The sequence below is a fragment of the Culicoides brevitarsis genome, chromosome 2 (genome assembly GCF_036172545.1).
Source record: "Culicoides brevitarsis isolate CSIRO-B50_1 chromosome 2, AGI_CSIRO_Cbre_v1, whole genome shotgun sequence".
NCBI lineage: Eukaryota > Metazoa > Arthropoda > Insecta > Diptera > Ceratopogonidae > Culicoides > Culicoides brevitarsis.
Window position 1 is genome coordinate 30,907,104 of NC_087086.1, and position 15,325 is coordinate 30,922,428.

Genomic DNA, 15,325 nt, shown 5'->3' on the forward strand with positions numbered 1-15,325 from the left:
GCCCAGTGCGAAAGCGAAAAAGTGCTCAAACAAGCCGTCGCTTCATGTCAAGCTTCACGTCAAGCATCACTCCATTGAGACAAAATCGCAAGTTTGTGATAAAAATCGTCGCAAAATACGGGGAAATCCGGTACGAAGGGTTCCGCGAGTGCGAATCAACGCGAAAAACGACGCCAAGTGGGCGAAAAGGGCGCTAGAACCGCACGAAAAGAGTGTAGCATCACACATACACACGACATATACGACCGAAACACACACACGACGAATCACTTTTCCTTCTCTCTTGTTGTGTGTTTTGTTTACTTGAGCAACTTTTTTTTGGCGTGAATGCCGCGAAAAACGCGTTAAAATCCCGTTTCCGGGCGACACGGCACGCGCATGAAAGCACACGAATTTACGGCAAACTACGCGGAAAACGCAAGCAAACGGCACAGAAGTATGACAACGGATGTTCCTCCTCCGTCAACCACAGCTGCGTCTGTGTTGCAAGACAGTTTCAACAACAATGCCGAGGACTCGATGCACTTTAAGACGCCGCAACCGCGCAGATCTGTCGCTGCCGCATCCGCAGCAGCGCGCCAACAACAAGTCACGAAGGACCGCACGACATTCTACAACGAATTGATGGCTTTTCACGAGAAAATTGGGTGAGTACGCGACACACGATACACAATACGACGAACAAAAGTGACCTAATTCACGCGAAAAATTTTCGTTTTCCGTTATTTTTCCCGCGGAAACAGGACTCCCATTACGCGATTCCCGAAGATTAGCGGCAAGGAAGTCGACCTGCATCAGTTGTACAGCTGTATGGTGGCACGTGGCGGCTGGATGAAGGTCAATTTGCGCGACGAATGGGACGACGTTCTCGCGGACATGAATTTGCAGGACACCTGCGTCAATATCACGATTGCCATCAAACAGATCTACATCCGGTACCTCGACAAGTACGAAAAGGTCTACTTTTTGGGCGAGAGCATCGATCGCGCCGACGACGAAGACGAGGAAGGCGAAAAGATGCATGTGAAACGACTTTCGTCGCGTACCTTGCACGCCATTCCACAAACCTACAACCATCATCAGCATTATTTATCCGGTAAATTCCCTCAAAAACCTCATTTTTTTCCTAATTTCACCCAAAAATTTCATTTTTTAGAATCAACAAGAGCTGCGCACAAATTACCATCAAACCCTCGAAGGCAATCCGAGTACGACAAGCTTCTTTTGTCACTGATGTCGCCTCTCCCGAACGAACAGGACTTTGCGATCAACGTTTGCACCCTCATGTCAAACGAAGGGCGTCACATGCTGAAACTCGATCGGTGTCCCCGACTACTTGACACCCTAATGGCTCATGCGGGCATCTTCAACTCCCTCAATATGCGCGAAATTTTTACGGATTTCTACACAAACATCCGCAAACACTCGCTGGAGTCCTTTTGGAAGGATTGTCTCGCCGACAAGAAACATTTTCTCGAACTCGGATACGAAGATTTCTTTACAACTGCCGAAAAAGACGACGAATGCTTAAATGAGGTACTTGTGGCACGTGATACGCTCCAACTTACCGATGGAACGTCGGATTTGGAGATAATTGCGAAAAAACTCAACATTTCGTCGGATTTGAAAGACTTGGATTTTCTTTCATTATCGCGCGGTTTGGGCACTCATGATTATATTGGACAGCGAATTCATCAAATTGCGACAATTTTGCGGAATTTGAGTTTTATTGACGAAAATGTGGGAACTCTTTCGCGTAATCGCTCCTTTTTGCGACTTCTCGTGATGATGGCGAACGTGCGATGGAGCAATTTGCACCACATGGGACTCGATATGCTGGGAAATGTGGCGCCAGAAGTCGAATTAATGGATCCGACAATGGATACGTTGACGCGATGCGTGATGACAACTGTCACAGATGGTCTCGAGTCGCCAGATCGCGGCGTGATAATCAGCTGTTTGGAGATCCTGAGTAAATTGCTGGCGAAGGAATGTAACGAAGATGCGATTCACAAGTGCTTGACGCAGAAAATTTACAATCAAATTTGTGTTTTTCTGTGTTTGAATGACATTATGTTGCTGCTCTACACGCTGGAGTGCATTTATTCGCTGAGTTCGTTGGGCGAACGGGCATGCACGAAACTCATGAACGTTCGGGGGATAATTGACACGCTTGTGTCGCTTGTGACGGTAGAGGCGCAAAGTTATGGACCCGATGCGTGCATTTTGATGCGAGTCGTGGAAACGATTCCGAGCAATATGTTGCATCATCATCAGCAGCAAAAGCAGCATTCGGTGACGACGCAGCAACTGCACATTCAAAATGAGCCGATTTCGTCGATTCCGGCGACAATTACCGTGCAGTCGGCACCCGAGCCACCAAGTAAGTCATGAAAAATTTAATTTAAAATCCTAAAATTTATCAAAAATGTTTTCGATTTTAACTTTTTTAATTTTCAGAGAAATTTTTATAAGGAAAATTTGTTATGGAATATCTTAAATTTAAGAAAAAGTTAAAAAAATGGACCAATTTTGACCAAAAAAAATTTAAACAGATTGAAATTTCCAAAAAAATCAATTCAATCGTCAAAATTTTCTTAATTTTTCACATTTTTAGTAAAAATCAAACAATTTTTAAAGAAAAATCTTCCATTTTTAGTAAAAATTTAAAAAAATTATATGAAAAAATTTAAATTTTTTAAGAAAAAAAAATAATTTTTAGTGAAAAATGTTAAATTTGTAATGAAAAATATTGAGATTTTAGTAAAAAATCATAAATTTTTTATGAAAAAGTTTCAAATTCAATGAAAAAGATGCAAATTTCAGTCTCAAAGTTTAAAGTTTTAATTAAAAAAGTTAACTTTGCTATGAAAAAGTTTAAATTTTATTTTTTAAAATAAAAAATTATAAATTTTCAACGAAAATTATTATATCTATAGTTAAAAAATTTTAATTTTTGGCGAAAAAGATTTAATTTTCAATGAAAATCATTAAATTTTTACTATAATCGATCGATAATGCAAGAAAAAAATTTTTTTTAGATAATATTTTCAAAATTTGTGGACAAAAATATTTAAAAATCTTTAAAAAATTTAAAGAAAAAATTATTTTTATTGAAATTCAGATTTTTTAAAATAAATTTTTATTTCAATTTTTTAATGAGATAACTTTAATTAAATTCTTAAAAATTATTTTTGAACAAAAAATTATTTCATTACAATTTTTTACTCAAAATTTGTAAAAATTCTTTATTTTTTTAATGAAAATTAGGACCTTTTTAAAAAAATTGTTTCAAAAATCTTTCTAAAATTTAAAAAAACGAAAATTTTTAGATATTCGATAAAAGAAAAGTGACAATCGAAAACATTTTTAAATTTTTATATCAACCTTCAAGAAATTTTCACTAAAAATTCATTTTTTTTTTCAGAAATTCCCATCCAAGGAACGGGCCCTCCTCAGATAATAACAACGACTCAACCGAATGCCGCCCAAAATCAGATCATCCAAAATATCCAAACGGCACTCATGGGACCGCCAGCTGTCGTTCAACCGCAACCATCGACGACAACAATGCCGTCGCAGCAAACAATCGCGACATCAACTCCCTCAAAAACCGTCATTTCGGACACGCAACAAACCCAACAACCACCGAACTCCATGCTGAGCCCGAATTCCGTGTCGGCGAAACACGCCCAGCAGCAACTCATTCAAGAAAACGAGCAATTCGCATACGCCTGGTTACGTGCCACGGTCGAGCCAGCACCCACAAATGTCGCGCAAAATCGCATCGAGCAACAGGAATTGTACAAACTCTACATGCAAGCGAGCCAGAAAATCGGGCGTCGAGGCGTTTTGTCGCCAATTCACTTCCCGCGATGCGTCCGAACGGTTTTCGGAGGCACAATTGGCCCGAATCAGTGTCGCATGGAACAAAATGGCGTCGAAATTATTCAATTCTACTACGAAGGACTGAAATTGAGACAAAATCCGTTGCCTGTTGTGCACAAAACGCCAGCGCCGGTAAGAAATTTTCTTAATTTTCATTTTTTTTTTAGTTTTGGTCCATCATTAGTTGTGCTTTTGTTCAATTTTTTATGATTTCCGAATTATTTGGACACTTTTTGGTTATTTTTCGACTTTGATTCCCTTTTTAACTCGAAAATCTTGCTTTTAATGCTCTCACTTTGGGAAAAAGGCGACGTCGACCAGTTCAAACGAGCTCGTTGTCGCATCCAGTAGCTCTCCGCAAGTCTCGATGCCCGAAACGAGTCTTCAGATCGGGCAAACGCAGATAATCAAAGTGTCGTCAAGTGCTCCCATGTTGAGTCAAGCCTTAACGAGTTCAGGGATGGTGCTGAAAACGCCATCGCAGCAACAGCAAACGCAACAACAGCAGCAAATGCAAGTCAAACAAGTGCTTGTGCACCAACAAAACAAACCGAATTCCTTACTAGTCGCACAATTGTGTGGAAAAAATATCATTTTGAACAAAAGCACGGTAATTGATGTTGATGGAAAAAATTTTTTTTTTGGCCAAATTTTTGTCAAAAAAAAAATATTTTAAAATTTTTTCAAGTCAGCTTATAATTAAAAAAAAATTTTCTTACCTCATTTCATAATTTTTTTTTTTATTTTTAATTTTTTTTTTTATTTTTAAATTTTTTTTTATTTTTATCGATTTTTTTTACTCACAAAATTAATTACTTGTGATGTTGCTTTAAAAATCTTGAATAAAAAAATTATTATTATTTTTTTTTTTAATTTTGAAAAATGACATTTTAGGAATTTTTTTCATAATTTCAATAAATATTTAAAAATTTAATATTTTTATCGAATTTATTTATTTTTTATTAATTTTCTAAAAAAATTTATTTAAATTTATTCATTTAAATTTATTTTTTTTAAATATTAAGGCTGTTCCAAATTTTTTTCGATGTTTTTTAAAAAAAAAATTTTTTGAAATTGACTTTTCTACAAAATAAAACTTTTTTTTGGGCCCTTAATGAATAATTAATTGTTATTTTTCTTAATAATTTTTAAAAATTAGTTTAAAATTTTGAAAAATCAAAAAATGCCATTTTAAAGATTTTTTTTCAAAATTTTTAAGAAATGTTTTTAAAAAAAAAAAAAGTTCATGTTAGAATTTTTTTCAACACCAAAAATTTTTAAAAAAAAATTTTTTTTTGAAAAAGTAAGGAAAATGATCAAAAATTTAAAATTTTGATGAAATTTTTTTTTTAATTTTATTTTAATATTTTTTTTATATTGATGAAAAGTAGAAAAAAAAAATTAAACTGGCTGAATTTAAAAAATAATTTTGTTTAAATTTATTTTTTTTTAATATTTAATTAAAAATAGTGATAAAAAGTAGTTTAAAAATTTTAAAATGAATTTTTATATGAAAAATTATTTTAAAAAATTTTTTATGGCTTGTAATTTGAAAATTTTTTGAAGCAGCTTCAAATTGATGAACAAATTTCACTTTTTTCATAATTTTAAATATTTTTTTAAAAATTTTTTCAACAAATTAATTTTTTCTAATTTTTTTCCCGTTATTTTTTGCAGCAATCCACATCGCCTCTGCTCCAACAAGTGCTCCAAAGTGCAAATCCCGGCGAAAAGAATATCGTTATCGTGCAACAACCGGCACAGCAGCAGCAACCGACAACAAATCCCCCATCAGTTTCCGTTTCCGCAAATGCTCCCGCATCGACATCCATGCACATTCGAAGTTTGCTGGCAAATAAGGTAACAACACCAAATAATAACACTTCCGCAGATCAAGTTGTCGTAACTTGTAATCAAGTTGTTGCATCCCCAAATAATAACACAAACAATAACAATCGTAACAATATTATAACAACAAGTAATGCCGCCGCAAGTAATAATTCTTGTAGCAATGTCGTGAAAGCGGCCCCAAATACTACTACCACTTGTTTGATTGCACCTGGCAATGTTAATGTGCATCAGGTAACCGCCAAAAATAATCCGAGTGATTTTTCATTTTTTTTGACATTAACGACGAGAATGAACGTTTTTTGATGTATTTTTAACAATAATCAGTAGAATTTAGATTTTTTTTAGTACTAACCTTTGACACATCGTTTGAAATTCGTTCAAATGATGGATTTTTTTTAACTAAAAAATGTTTTTTTAAGTATTAAAGACCCTCATTGGGGGCTTTTTGAGTGTTTTTTTGAGATTTGATATTTTTGCATGAACGATTTTGACACAAAATACATCAAAAAGTGTCTCATTTCGTCCTTTGATGCCACAAAAATCCCATTTTAATCCGAAATTTTTAATTAATTTCACTAAAAAAGGTCGCACAACGTCAACTGCAAAAGCAAAAGGACCAATTAGGTATGGCAAATGCTGTAAATAACACTTCCATCGTTGTCAACGCCAATAATCCAAACAATCCGACAAATATCAAGCTTGGAAATTCAACAATTTCGATAAAAGTAAGTTATTTTTTCCATTTTTTAAGTGAAATTTTCATTAAAAAATTATTTTTTTCTATTTTTTAGCCTGGAACGCTGCCGAATAATACAGTTATAACAGCAACAAATCAGCTGGCGGCGAGTAATCCTCCTCCTTTGGCACCCTTGAGTCAAACTGTGATCAAACCGATGAATCAGCAGCCACAGGAGATGGATGGAAGTATCATCCCAGCGCATATAATCAAAAAAGGCGGCATGAAAATCGATCCAACGGACATCAATTCGAACAATGGCAGTCAAAAGATGAGTGCGAACAAGATGTTGGCGGATTTATTAGAGAAAAAATCTGATCCGCCTTCCTTTGAGGTCGGTGTAAAGCGAAAAGTTGACGGCATGACGGATGGCAATGAGATGCAACCGCCCACGAAACGTCTGGAAAATGGAGAATTGCAACCCGGTGACTTGATTAAGACAAATGGCGAAGAAAAATCGTGCAAAAAAGCAGCTGACCTTTACGCGGAACTGGCAGGTTCGATATTAGAAGACGAAGATATGGAAGAAGTTGCATCTACGACGACGCCCGTTAAGGAGCAAAAGTTAGTTGTAGCAATGCCAAAGACCGGAACGAGTCCCCAGCAAACGCAACAAGGCGGAAAAGTAATCACAGTACCTGTGCCCCTTCAACGGCAACTTATCATGACAACGCCCGGCAATGCGCCGCAACAGCAACAAATGATCAGCGTCACACCGAGCGCTCCGCAACAAACGGCGACAATCAAAACGGATGCCGGCTACCAAACCGTACCGATCATCTTGCAGCAAGGACAGAAGCAAGTAGCACTAAATCCGCCGCAAAATCAGCAATATATCCTGGCGACGAATCAGCAAGGACAAACGGTGATGGTGCCGACGCAATCTGCGAATCCGCACGGAATTCATCATCCGGGACAACAAACAGTATTACTTGCGCAATCGCCACAGCAGCACGGGCAACCGACAAAAACGATCATTATACTGCAACAGCCGGGCGGGCAAGTGAGTGCAATTGCCGCAAATCCGCAGGGAATTCCGCAATCGCCGCAGCAGACGCCGCCGCAAGCGCAACAAGGGCAAAAAGTTATCATGACAACGCCGCAGGGACAACAAGTGCTCGTAACGCAAATGCCGAGACCGGGACAACCGTTGCAGGCAAATAATATAATTGGCACGGCGCCGGGCGGGCAGAAGATATTCTTCACGCGAAACGCTGCCGGCGAAATTGAGCTGCAGAAACAAGGGCAACAAGTCATTCTAGCATCCAAAGATCAAGCGGTAAGAATTTTTTAAACATTTTTTACAAAAAATTACACAAAATTTATTTAATTTTATCCAAAATTTGAAACAATTCTAAAAAAAACTTTTTAAAGAATTTTTAGAAAAAATTTTTTTCATAAATTTATTAAAAAATTTCTTTTAAACAATTTTTTAATAGAAAAATTTTAGGAAAAAATTAACACGAAATTGTTTTCTAATTTTTTGAAGACTTTTATGAAAAAAAAAATTAATTAATTTATTTCTAAATTAAAAATTAAATTAAAAAATTAATTTTTTTTTTTTTTTTTAAATGATTTGTTTATTTAATTTTTTATTAAAACAAAATTTAATTTTTTTATTACAAAAATTTTTTTAATCTAATTTTTAAAAATCGAATAAAAAATAATTTTTCAACAAAATTAAAGGGAAAAAATTTTTTTCTGTTTTTTTATTATTTAAAAATTGCACTAAATTATATAATTTTTTTTTTCTTATTTGTAAAAAAATTGCTCCTAGAAAAAAAAAAAAAATTTAAAAATTTTTAAGTGTCAAAATACGATAAAATTCATTTCAAAAAAATTGGAAAAAAATTTTTTCTTAATTTTAGATTTAAAAAATTTTAGAAAATAATCAAAACCAAAATTTTCCAATTTTTTTTAACTTTTTGAAAGTTTTTATTGAAATTTTAAGAAAAGAATCAATTTGATATCGAAATTCAAAATTTCTTAAAAAAAAAAATTATAGAAAATTAATTTTTTTTTCAATATCGTTTAAAATAATTTTTACAAAATTTTTTTTTTTTTTAATATTTTTATTCTCCATTATTACAAATGGATTTTTTCGTATAAAAATTCATATCAGTTTATAATTTTTTTTTCAATTTTAAGTTTAAATCGACCATTTTAATAATAATTTTATTTTTTTAAAATTTACTCATTAAAATTTCTTCAAATTTCAGCAAACCGGTCAATTTGTCTTACAACAATCGCCCGGCGGCACGCAGCAACTTGTAAATATCGTTCAGCAAGGCGTTCAACCGCAACGCGGTCAACAAATTGTCATCCAAGCAACGCAAGCTCCCACGCAGCCCCAACAACCGGCTCCGCCGCAAGTGCAAGTAACGCAAACGACAATTCCGGGCACGCCGAATCAACATCAGATTGTGATACAAAAGCAGGCGCCGACGTCGCAAACGCTACAGCAACAAGTTCCCGCGCCGCCGCAAATGCAAATCCAAGCAAAAACCGTAATTGTCAACAAATCGGGCGGAAATGTGATTGTCGAGGAGAAATCTGACGCGGAAACGGAACAAATTCACGTGAATGGTATCGATGCCGTCGATTCGCCCGTGATGGAGAACGGAAGTGTGAGCACAAGTGCAACGAATTCTGCATGTCAATCACCCACCGTACCTGCTGTCGCCACAAATAATGCTCCGTCGCAAACGATACAAATGATTCCGGCAATGGATCCGGCAAAGTGCATCGAAGAGGATGTCGATCCCAGTTGGTTGTGGATTTGTGATTGGAGGGGATGTCCAAAGTAAGTTTTTTTTTCAAAATTTATTGAAACTTTTTAATCGCTTTTCTTAATCAAAATCACTGAAAAAAAAATTTCATCAAAAGTTATTAATTTTTAGCTTTTATGAAAATTTTTAAGAATTTTTTTTTTTTTAATTTTATTTTGTATTTTTTTTAATCGAATTTTTGTTTCAAAAAAATATTTTTCCTAAAATTCTCATGAATTATTTAAATTAGTTTAATTGAATTAATTTATTTAAAAAAAATATTTATATTTTTGTAATTCACTTCATTTTTTATTGAAAAATATGTAATTTTTTAAAAATTTTTAAATAAGTTTAATTGAATCAAAATTTATTTAAAAATTAATTGAATTAAATTAAATTAATTAAAATTTTAATTAAAAAAATTTTTAATTAAAAATTAATAAAAATTTAATTAAAAATTAAAATTCAATTTAATTTATCAATTTAATTTAAATTAAATTTTTATATATTTTGAATTGATTAAAAATATAATTTAATTTTTTTTTATTTTAGGAAAAAATTCAAATCTGCCAATGAGGTTTACTTACACGCTTGTGCTGTTCATTGCCCCGACAACATTGATCCGAACGCTGATATCTACTGTCAATGGGGTCCCGGTCCAGGATTATGTGATAATTTACCACGAAAACGTTTCTCACTCATGACTCACATTTTCGATCGTCATTGCATGCCAGACGTAAGTTTTTCTAAAAAAATTTCCTTTATTTTTCAAAAAATTCATGAAAAATTATTTTTTTTAGTCATTCCGAGCAGCTGTCAAGCGACGTCTTTCCAATTCGAATGATACGCCAAAGCAACCGTATCCGGTAACGCTGATCCGTCAGCCGTCTCCGTGCGGAGAACAGGAAAAAGCGAACGCCTCGGGACCTGGACAGCTACAAAATGCGGGATCTGCTGCGTTGCAAGCCATCAAACGACACATGATTGATTTTCCGGCAGCGAAGGAATTGACGGTAAGTTGATTTTTTTTATTGTTCGCATGTCTCTCATGTAGAAAAAGGTAGATCTTAGTTGAAAATTAATCCTTAACCACAAAAATTTTCCATGCTAACCAATTAAAGAGCGTTCTTGGAAGTCTCTTGTCGACTCCGAGCACGATTCAAGCGGCGTCTAGTCCCAATTCCGCGTCAAATTCCTCCATAACGACAATTTCCTCGGCGGAAACGAGCACAAGTGCAACGCAAACTGCAAGCAATACGGCAATAGCGGGCACTGTGACGCCCCCAATCGCATCGTCAGCCACTGTAACAACAACAACAACTGCAACTGCAACCACTAACAGCACGAATAATAACTCTAATACGAATTCTAATAATAATATTAATAGTAACAATAGTAATAATAGTAATAATGGTAGTTGTAATCTTGGTACTAATAACATTGGTGGCGGAATTCCATTTCCGAGGGTAATTGCATGACTCAAAGATGTTTTGTGAACATTTTTTTCTAAAATTTTTATGATTTTCTTTCGCAGGACGACAACGAAGGACCCGTCACTAAAAGTATTCGGTTGACGTCAGCTCTAATCTTAAGGAATCTTGTAAATTATAGTGCTTTAGCTAAAAGGTGAGTTCAATTTTTCTGATTTTTTCATAAATTTCCACAAAATAATTATGGAAAAATAATTAAAAATAATTTTAAAAAAATTAAAATAATATAAAAATTAATATTTTTTAATTATTTAAATTTTTAATTTATGAAATAAAATTTTTAATTAATTTAAAAATTAATTTTAAATAAATTATTTTTAATTATTTTATAAATTTTTAAAAAATAATTAAAAATTTTAATTTAATTTATTATATATTTTTAATTAATTAAATAAATTTATATTTAAATACAATTTTAAACTAAATTTTTATTTAATATTTTTTTTTTAATTTTTTTCAGAAATCTCCGTCATTACGAACCGCATTTAGCTGGCGTCGCACTCAGCAACGTCGAATCCAGCCGGACAATCGCTCAAGTCTTGTATGACATGAACGAAACGCATCCCGTGTAAATAATTACCTTTGGACTTACAAAAAAATGGATTCTCACTGTTTAATTTAAAAAACAAAAACACACAAAAAATAGGAAAAATTTGTAAAAAAAAAAAAGTATTTTTTTATTTAAAAAAAAAAAAACAGATCAGCCAGTTATGAAGAAAAATGCTGCTTCAGTACTAAAATTGACTAAAGATTAGGTTAAATAAAGAAAAAAAAAGAAAAAGAGTAGCTTAGCAATTAGAATTTAACTCAATTGGAAAATTTATGAAATAGTTCTAAAAAAAGGTATTTGGTGGATGATAATCCCTTCAATCGATAAGGCTTTTTTATAATTATTTGTTTGTTATTTCTTAGGTTACAAAAAAAATCACTAATAAAAAAAAAGAAAAATGACTTGACTTGTAAAAAAAAACTTAGGTTTAAGATATATAAAGAAAACTAGGATTAAAATTTTGTGACACGAGCTTTTGATATCCTCACTCCTCTTCTCATATTTTCAGTTTTCACTTTTCTTTTAAAAATTTATTTATTATTTATTGGTCTCTTCATCTACTTCATTTTTTACTTAATTTACCTACTTTCTTAGTTGTTCATATCCCAATATTTGTGTTGAAATTTAAAATAATAAAAAAAAATCGCTAAGACAGCAAAAAAACCTAGAGACAAGCCTTTAAAAGAAAAAAAATGTAACTGTAAATATTTATGAAAAAAAAATGAATAAGAAAAAAAATATTTTAAAATGTTGTAGCAAATAAGAATCTTGAGATAATTGACGTTGTCAAACAAAATAAAAAGTTTACCTTATTTTCTAAAAAATAAATGCAAAAAATTGGAAAAAAAATGTTTTTTCTTCTGTTTTTAATTGATAATTATTAATAAGGCCACTACAAAAATCCAAAATATTTTCGGTTTCGTAGACTTTCTGAACATTACGTACGGTTTGTGTCGAGAGACGAGTAATTTGAAGTTTAAAAGAGTTCGATTTTCCTTATCATTTTTGGGAATTTTGATTAAAGATGAAGTTGGATTATGTCGTTGACGTAAGCGAGGAAGAAAATGCCAGAAATTCTAGACCCTTGTGGGGTGCCAGGCACCAGAAACTTTCGTATACTTGAAAAATTTTCATAATCAATTCCAAGTCGTCTTCCAAAAAGAAACTATGCAAGTAAAGAGTGAGTTGTACCTCGAATTCCGATCCGAAACAGTTTTTCGAGAAGAATCTGATGATTGACGCAATCGAAAGCTTTAGAGACATCGATAAATATTTCCATTGTTAGTTCTTTTCTCTCGATACCGCCTGTTATGACGTTTAAAGCGGAAAGGTTCGCACCCATTGTACTTGATCCTGGTACAAAGCCGAATTGTTGTCGATCGATAAAGTCAAAAGAGTTCAAAAAACAAGAGATGCGGTCATATAAATAATATTTGCTCTAAAATTTTCGATAACGCTGTCAAAATTGATACGGGTCGGTAATTTTCTGCCATACGCCGATCTCCGCTTTTGAATAAACACACCAGTTTTGCTGTCTTAAATGTGTGTGGAAAAATACCAGATTCCAAAATTTCGTTAGTTGCTCGTGTAAGGAAATTCTGTCAAATTGGTAAATGAATAAAATTAAATCAGACTTATAGTTCCGTATCGCCCTTTTTTCAAATTTTGAGTAAAAAATTTTAAACTTTGCAAAGAAATAAATAACCAATAAATATAATAACCATCCCTCAATTTAAAAATTTCTGAGAAAAATATGAAAGATTTTAAGAAATTCCATCTAAAGTGGTACTTTTGTACTGCCGATACTCGATATCCCTCTCCCCAATGTTTTGAATCGAAACCATTTTCGACAGTTGTAACACCTTAAACGAAGAATTAAAAAAAAAAGATACAAAAATTTTATGAAAAATAAAAAAAATAATTCTAAATCTGAATTCATATTGAAAAAAAATATTAAAAAAATTATTCGATAAACGTTTTTCTGTATTGATCAGAAATTTATTTACTTCTACGTTACGATTAAAAGTTGTTGAATTGCGAAATTCGCATGTCACATTACAATCTTAAACGTTTATCTGTCTTAAAAATACTCGAAAGAAATTTTTTTATTGTTTTTTCAAATTTACGGTGAATTAGAGATATCCATGTTGTCTGACTTCTCGGGACTCGCGGATTTGGATTTGCGTGAACTGGCACGATCTGATTCGTGTCCGATGCGTTCTTCGGCATCGTAATCGCGCACCGGACGTTCCTCGCTGATGCGTCGCATCGCCTTTTCGCGACTCTTGTACGACGGGCGCTTCGAGTGCGACGAACGCCCATGCGACGGCGAACGTGGCTTCGAACTGCGACTCCGGGAGCGCGATGACTTGTTTCTGCGACGTTCATCCTTGCTGCGATGCGACTTTTTGGAGACTCTTTCGCGCGAATAACTGCGACGACGACGATCGCGACTACGAGAACGCTTCGAACGAGATCGCGAACGTCTGCGGTAGTCACGAGAACGCGAACGACGCTTGTGATCACGCGAACGGGAGCGTTTACGGTAATCTCGGCTGCGGGAACGACGACGACGATCACGGGAGCGACTTCGTTTTCTGTAAAAAAAAATTAATTTTTTATTAGAATTTAAGTTTTTGATGAAAAAATTTGAATTTCTTACCTGTCCTTGCGTTTACGACTCCGAGAACGACTACGAGAGCGTCTAGAACGACTCCGTTTGCGATCGCGGGAACGACTTTTGTGTCGTCGACTACGAGAACGAGATCTGCTACGATCCCTACTTCGTGTTCTCTTCCTGCTGCGACTCCTGGTTCGGGATTTCTTCGATCCAAGTAGTCCGATGACGGGATCAATAGCTGCTGAAATCATACTTTGCGCTTCTTTGACGATCGACATTGCTTCTTCGATCTCTTTTTGAGCTGCTTCGTTACTTTTGGCTTCCGGTTTGGTGATTGGCTGCGTCGAATGGTACAAATTTAGTTGTTTTCCATCGTATTCGGTGCCATGCAACTTCAGAGCACTGATGACACTTTTTTGATCGCAAAATTCAATCATCGCCATCTTTTGTCCTTCGCCCGATTCCGCAAATCTCGCGTATTTTACTTCACCGCTCTCCTTGAAAATGTCCATTATTTCATCCAGCTTCCAGCTCGACGGAACATCGATGACGACAATTGTGCGACGCGTCTCCTCAATCTTACGTGCATCGAAATTCACCGGCAACGGCGGATATTCCGGCAAATTGTTCTCCACGAGTTTCGGATCATCCGTGCGAATTACCTGGTTCGGCACAAACCCGTCGATGCGATTCACCACTTCGGGCGGCAACTTGTACGTTTGTTTCTGCAAACCAGGTACGAGAGTTCCGTTCGCTGCCATTTCCAAGGCGCGATATTCGTCGGGAATTTGCCCACTTGCCACCGGAATGACAATCAAGGCGCGATCGATAAACACGGTGTTGGTCAAATGTTGCGCCACCGGCACGCTGTGACTCTCCATGTACTTGACGTAGCAAATGCGACTCGTGACGGGACACGAAACATCTCGCACTGTCGGATACAAGCGGATTTCATCGATTTTTCCAACACTGCCGAACAAGCTTTGCATTTGGTCCTTCGTTGCTTGCGGTGCAATATTTGTGATTTGCACCACACGCGTTGCCGAACTTCCGCCAGTCATCGTTGCGAAAACGATTGTCCGAACGTTTGGCAACGATTAGAAAATTTTTTCGCGATTTTTTTTGTGAAAAATTGCAATTTTACGTCTTTTCTCGGCAAACAAACGATTCCAAATGTCAAACAAAAATGGCGATTGTCAAAATTTTGGAAGAAAAGTTCCGAAAATCGACACTTGACTTTGCGGCGCTGCAGTTTTTATCATTTTCAATCGTCTCACTTGACGAATCTTGAATAGGATGACCAGATATTTTCAGATTATTCGGGGATTTTTTTTTATTTTTAGAGATTTTTCGACAATTTAACATCTGATTGCTGAAATGTGAAGGAGAAATTTTAGAACTTTTAGAAAATTTTTTATTAAC

The 15,325-nt window shown here is 34.8% G+C and overlaps 2 protein-coding genes across 2 annotated transcripts; one reads left to right on the plus strand and one right to left on the minus strand.

Annotated features, from left to right (window-relative positions):
* The first annotated feature begins 46 nt into the window (after positions 1 to 46).
* LOC134829525 (SWI/SNF nucleosome remodeling complex component) lies at positions 47 to 11,749 on the plus strand. The gene is made up of 12 exons (XM_063842619.1): positions 47 to 647; positions 744 to 1,096; positions 1,157 to 2,383; positions 3,428 to 4,020; positions 5,566 to 5,970; positions 6,324 to 6,464; positions 6,531 to 7,754; positions 8,695 to 9,278; positions 9,796 to 9,979; positions 10,044 to 10,256; positions 10,778 to 10,869; positions 11,194 to 11,749. Exons 1-12 carry the CDS (start codon positions 379 to 381, stop codon positions 11,303 to 11,305), a joined length of 5,397 nt encoding a protein of 1,798 aa, XP_063698689.1. The 5' UTR covers positions 47 to 378; the 3' UTR covers positions 11,306 to 11,749.
* A 1,520-nt stretch (positions 11,750 to 13,269) lies between these two features.
* LOC134831373 (probable splicing factor, arginine/serine-rich 7) lies at positions 13,270 to 15,086 on the minus strand. The gene is made up of 2 exons (XM_063845092.1): positions 13,946 to 15,086; positions 13,270 to 13,880 (listed from the first exon to the last, which is right to left on the minus strand). Exons 1-2 carry the CDS (start codon positions 14,962 to 14,964, stop codon positions 13,406 to 13,408), a joined length of 1,494 nt encoding a protein of 497 aa, XP_063701162.1. The 5' UTR covers positions 14,965 to 15,086; the 3' UTR covers positions 13,270 to 13,405.
* Positions 15,087 to 15,325: the final 239 nt, after the last annotated feature.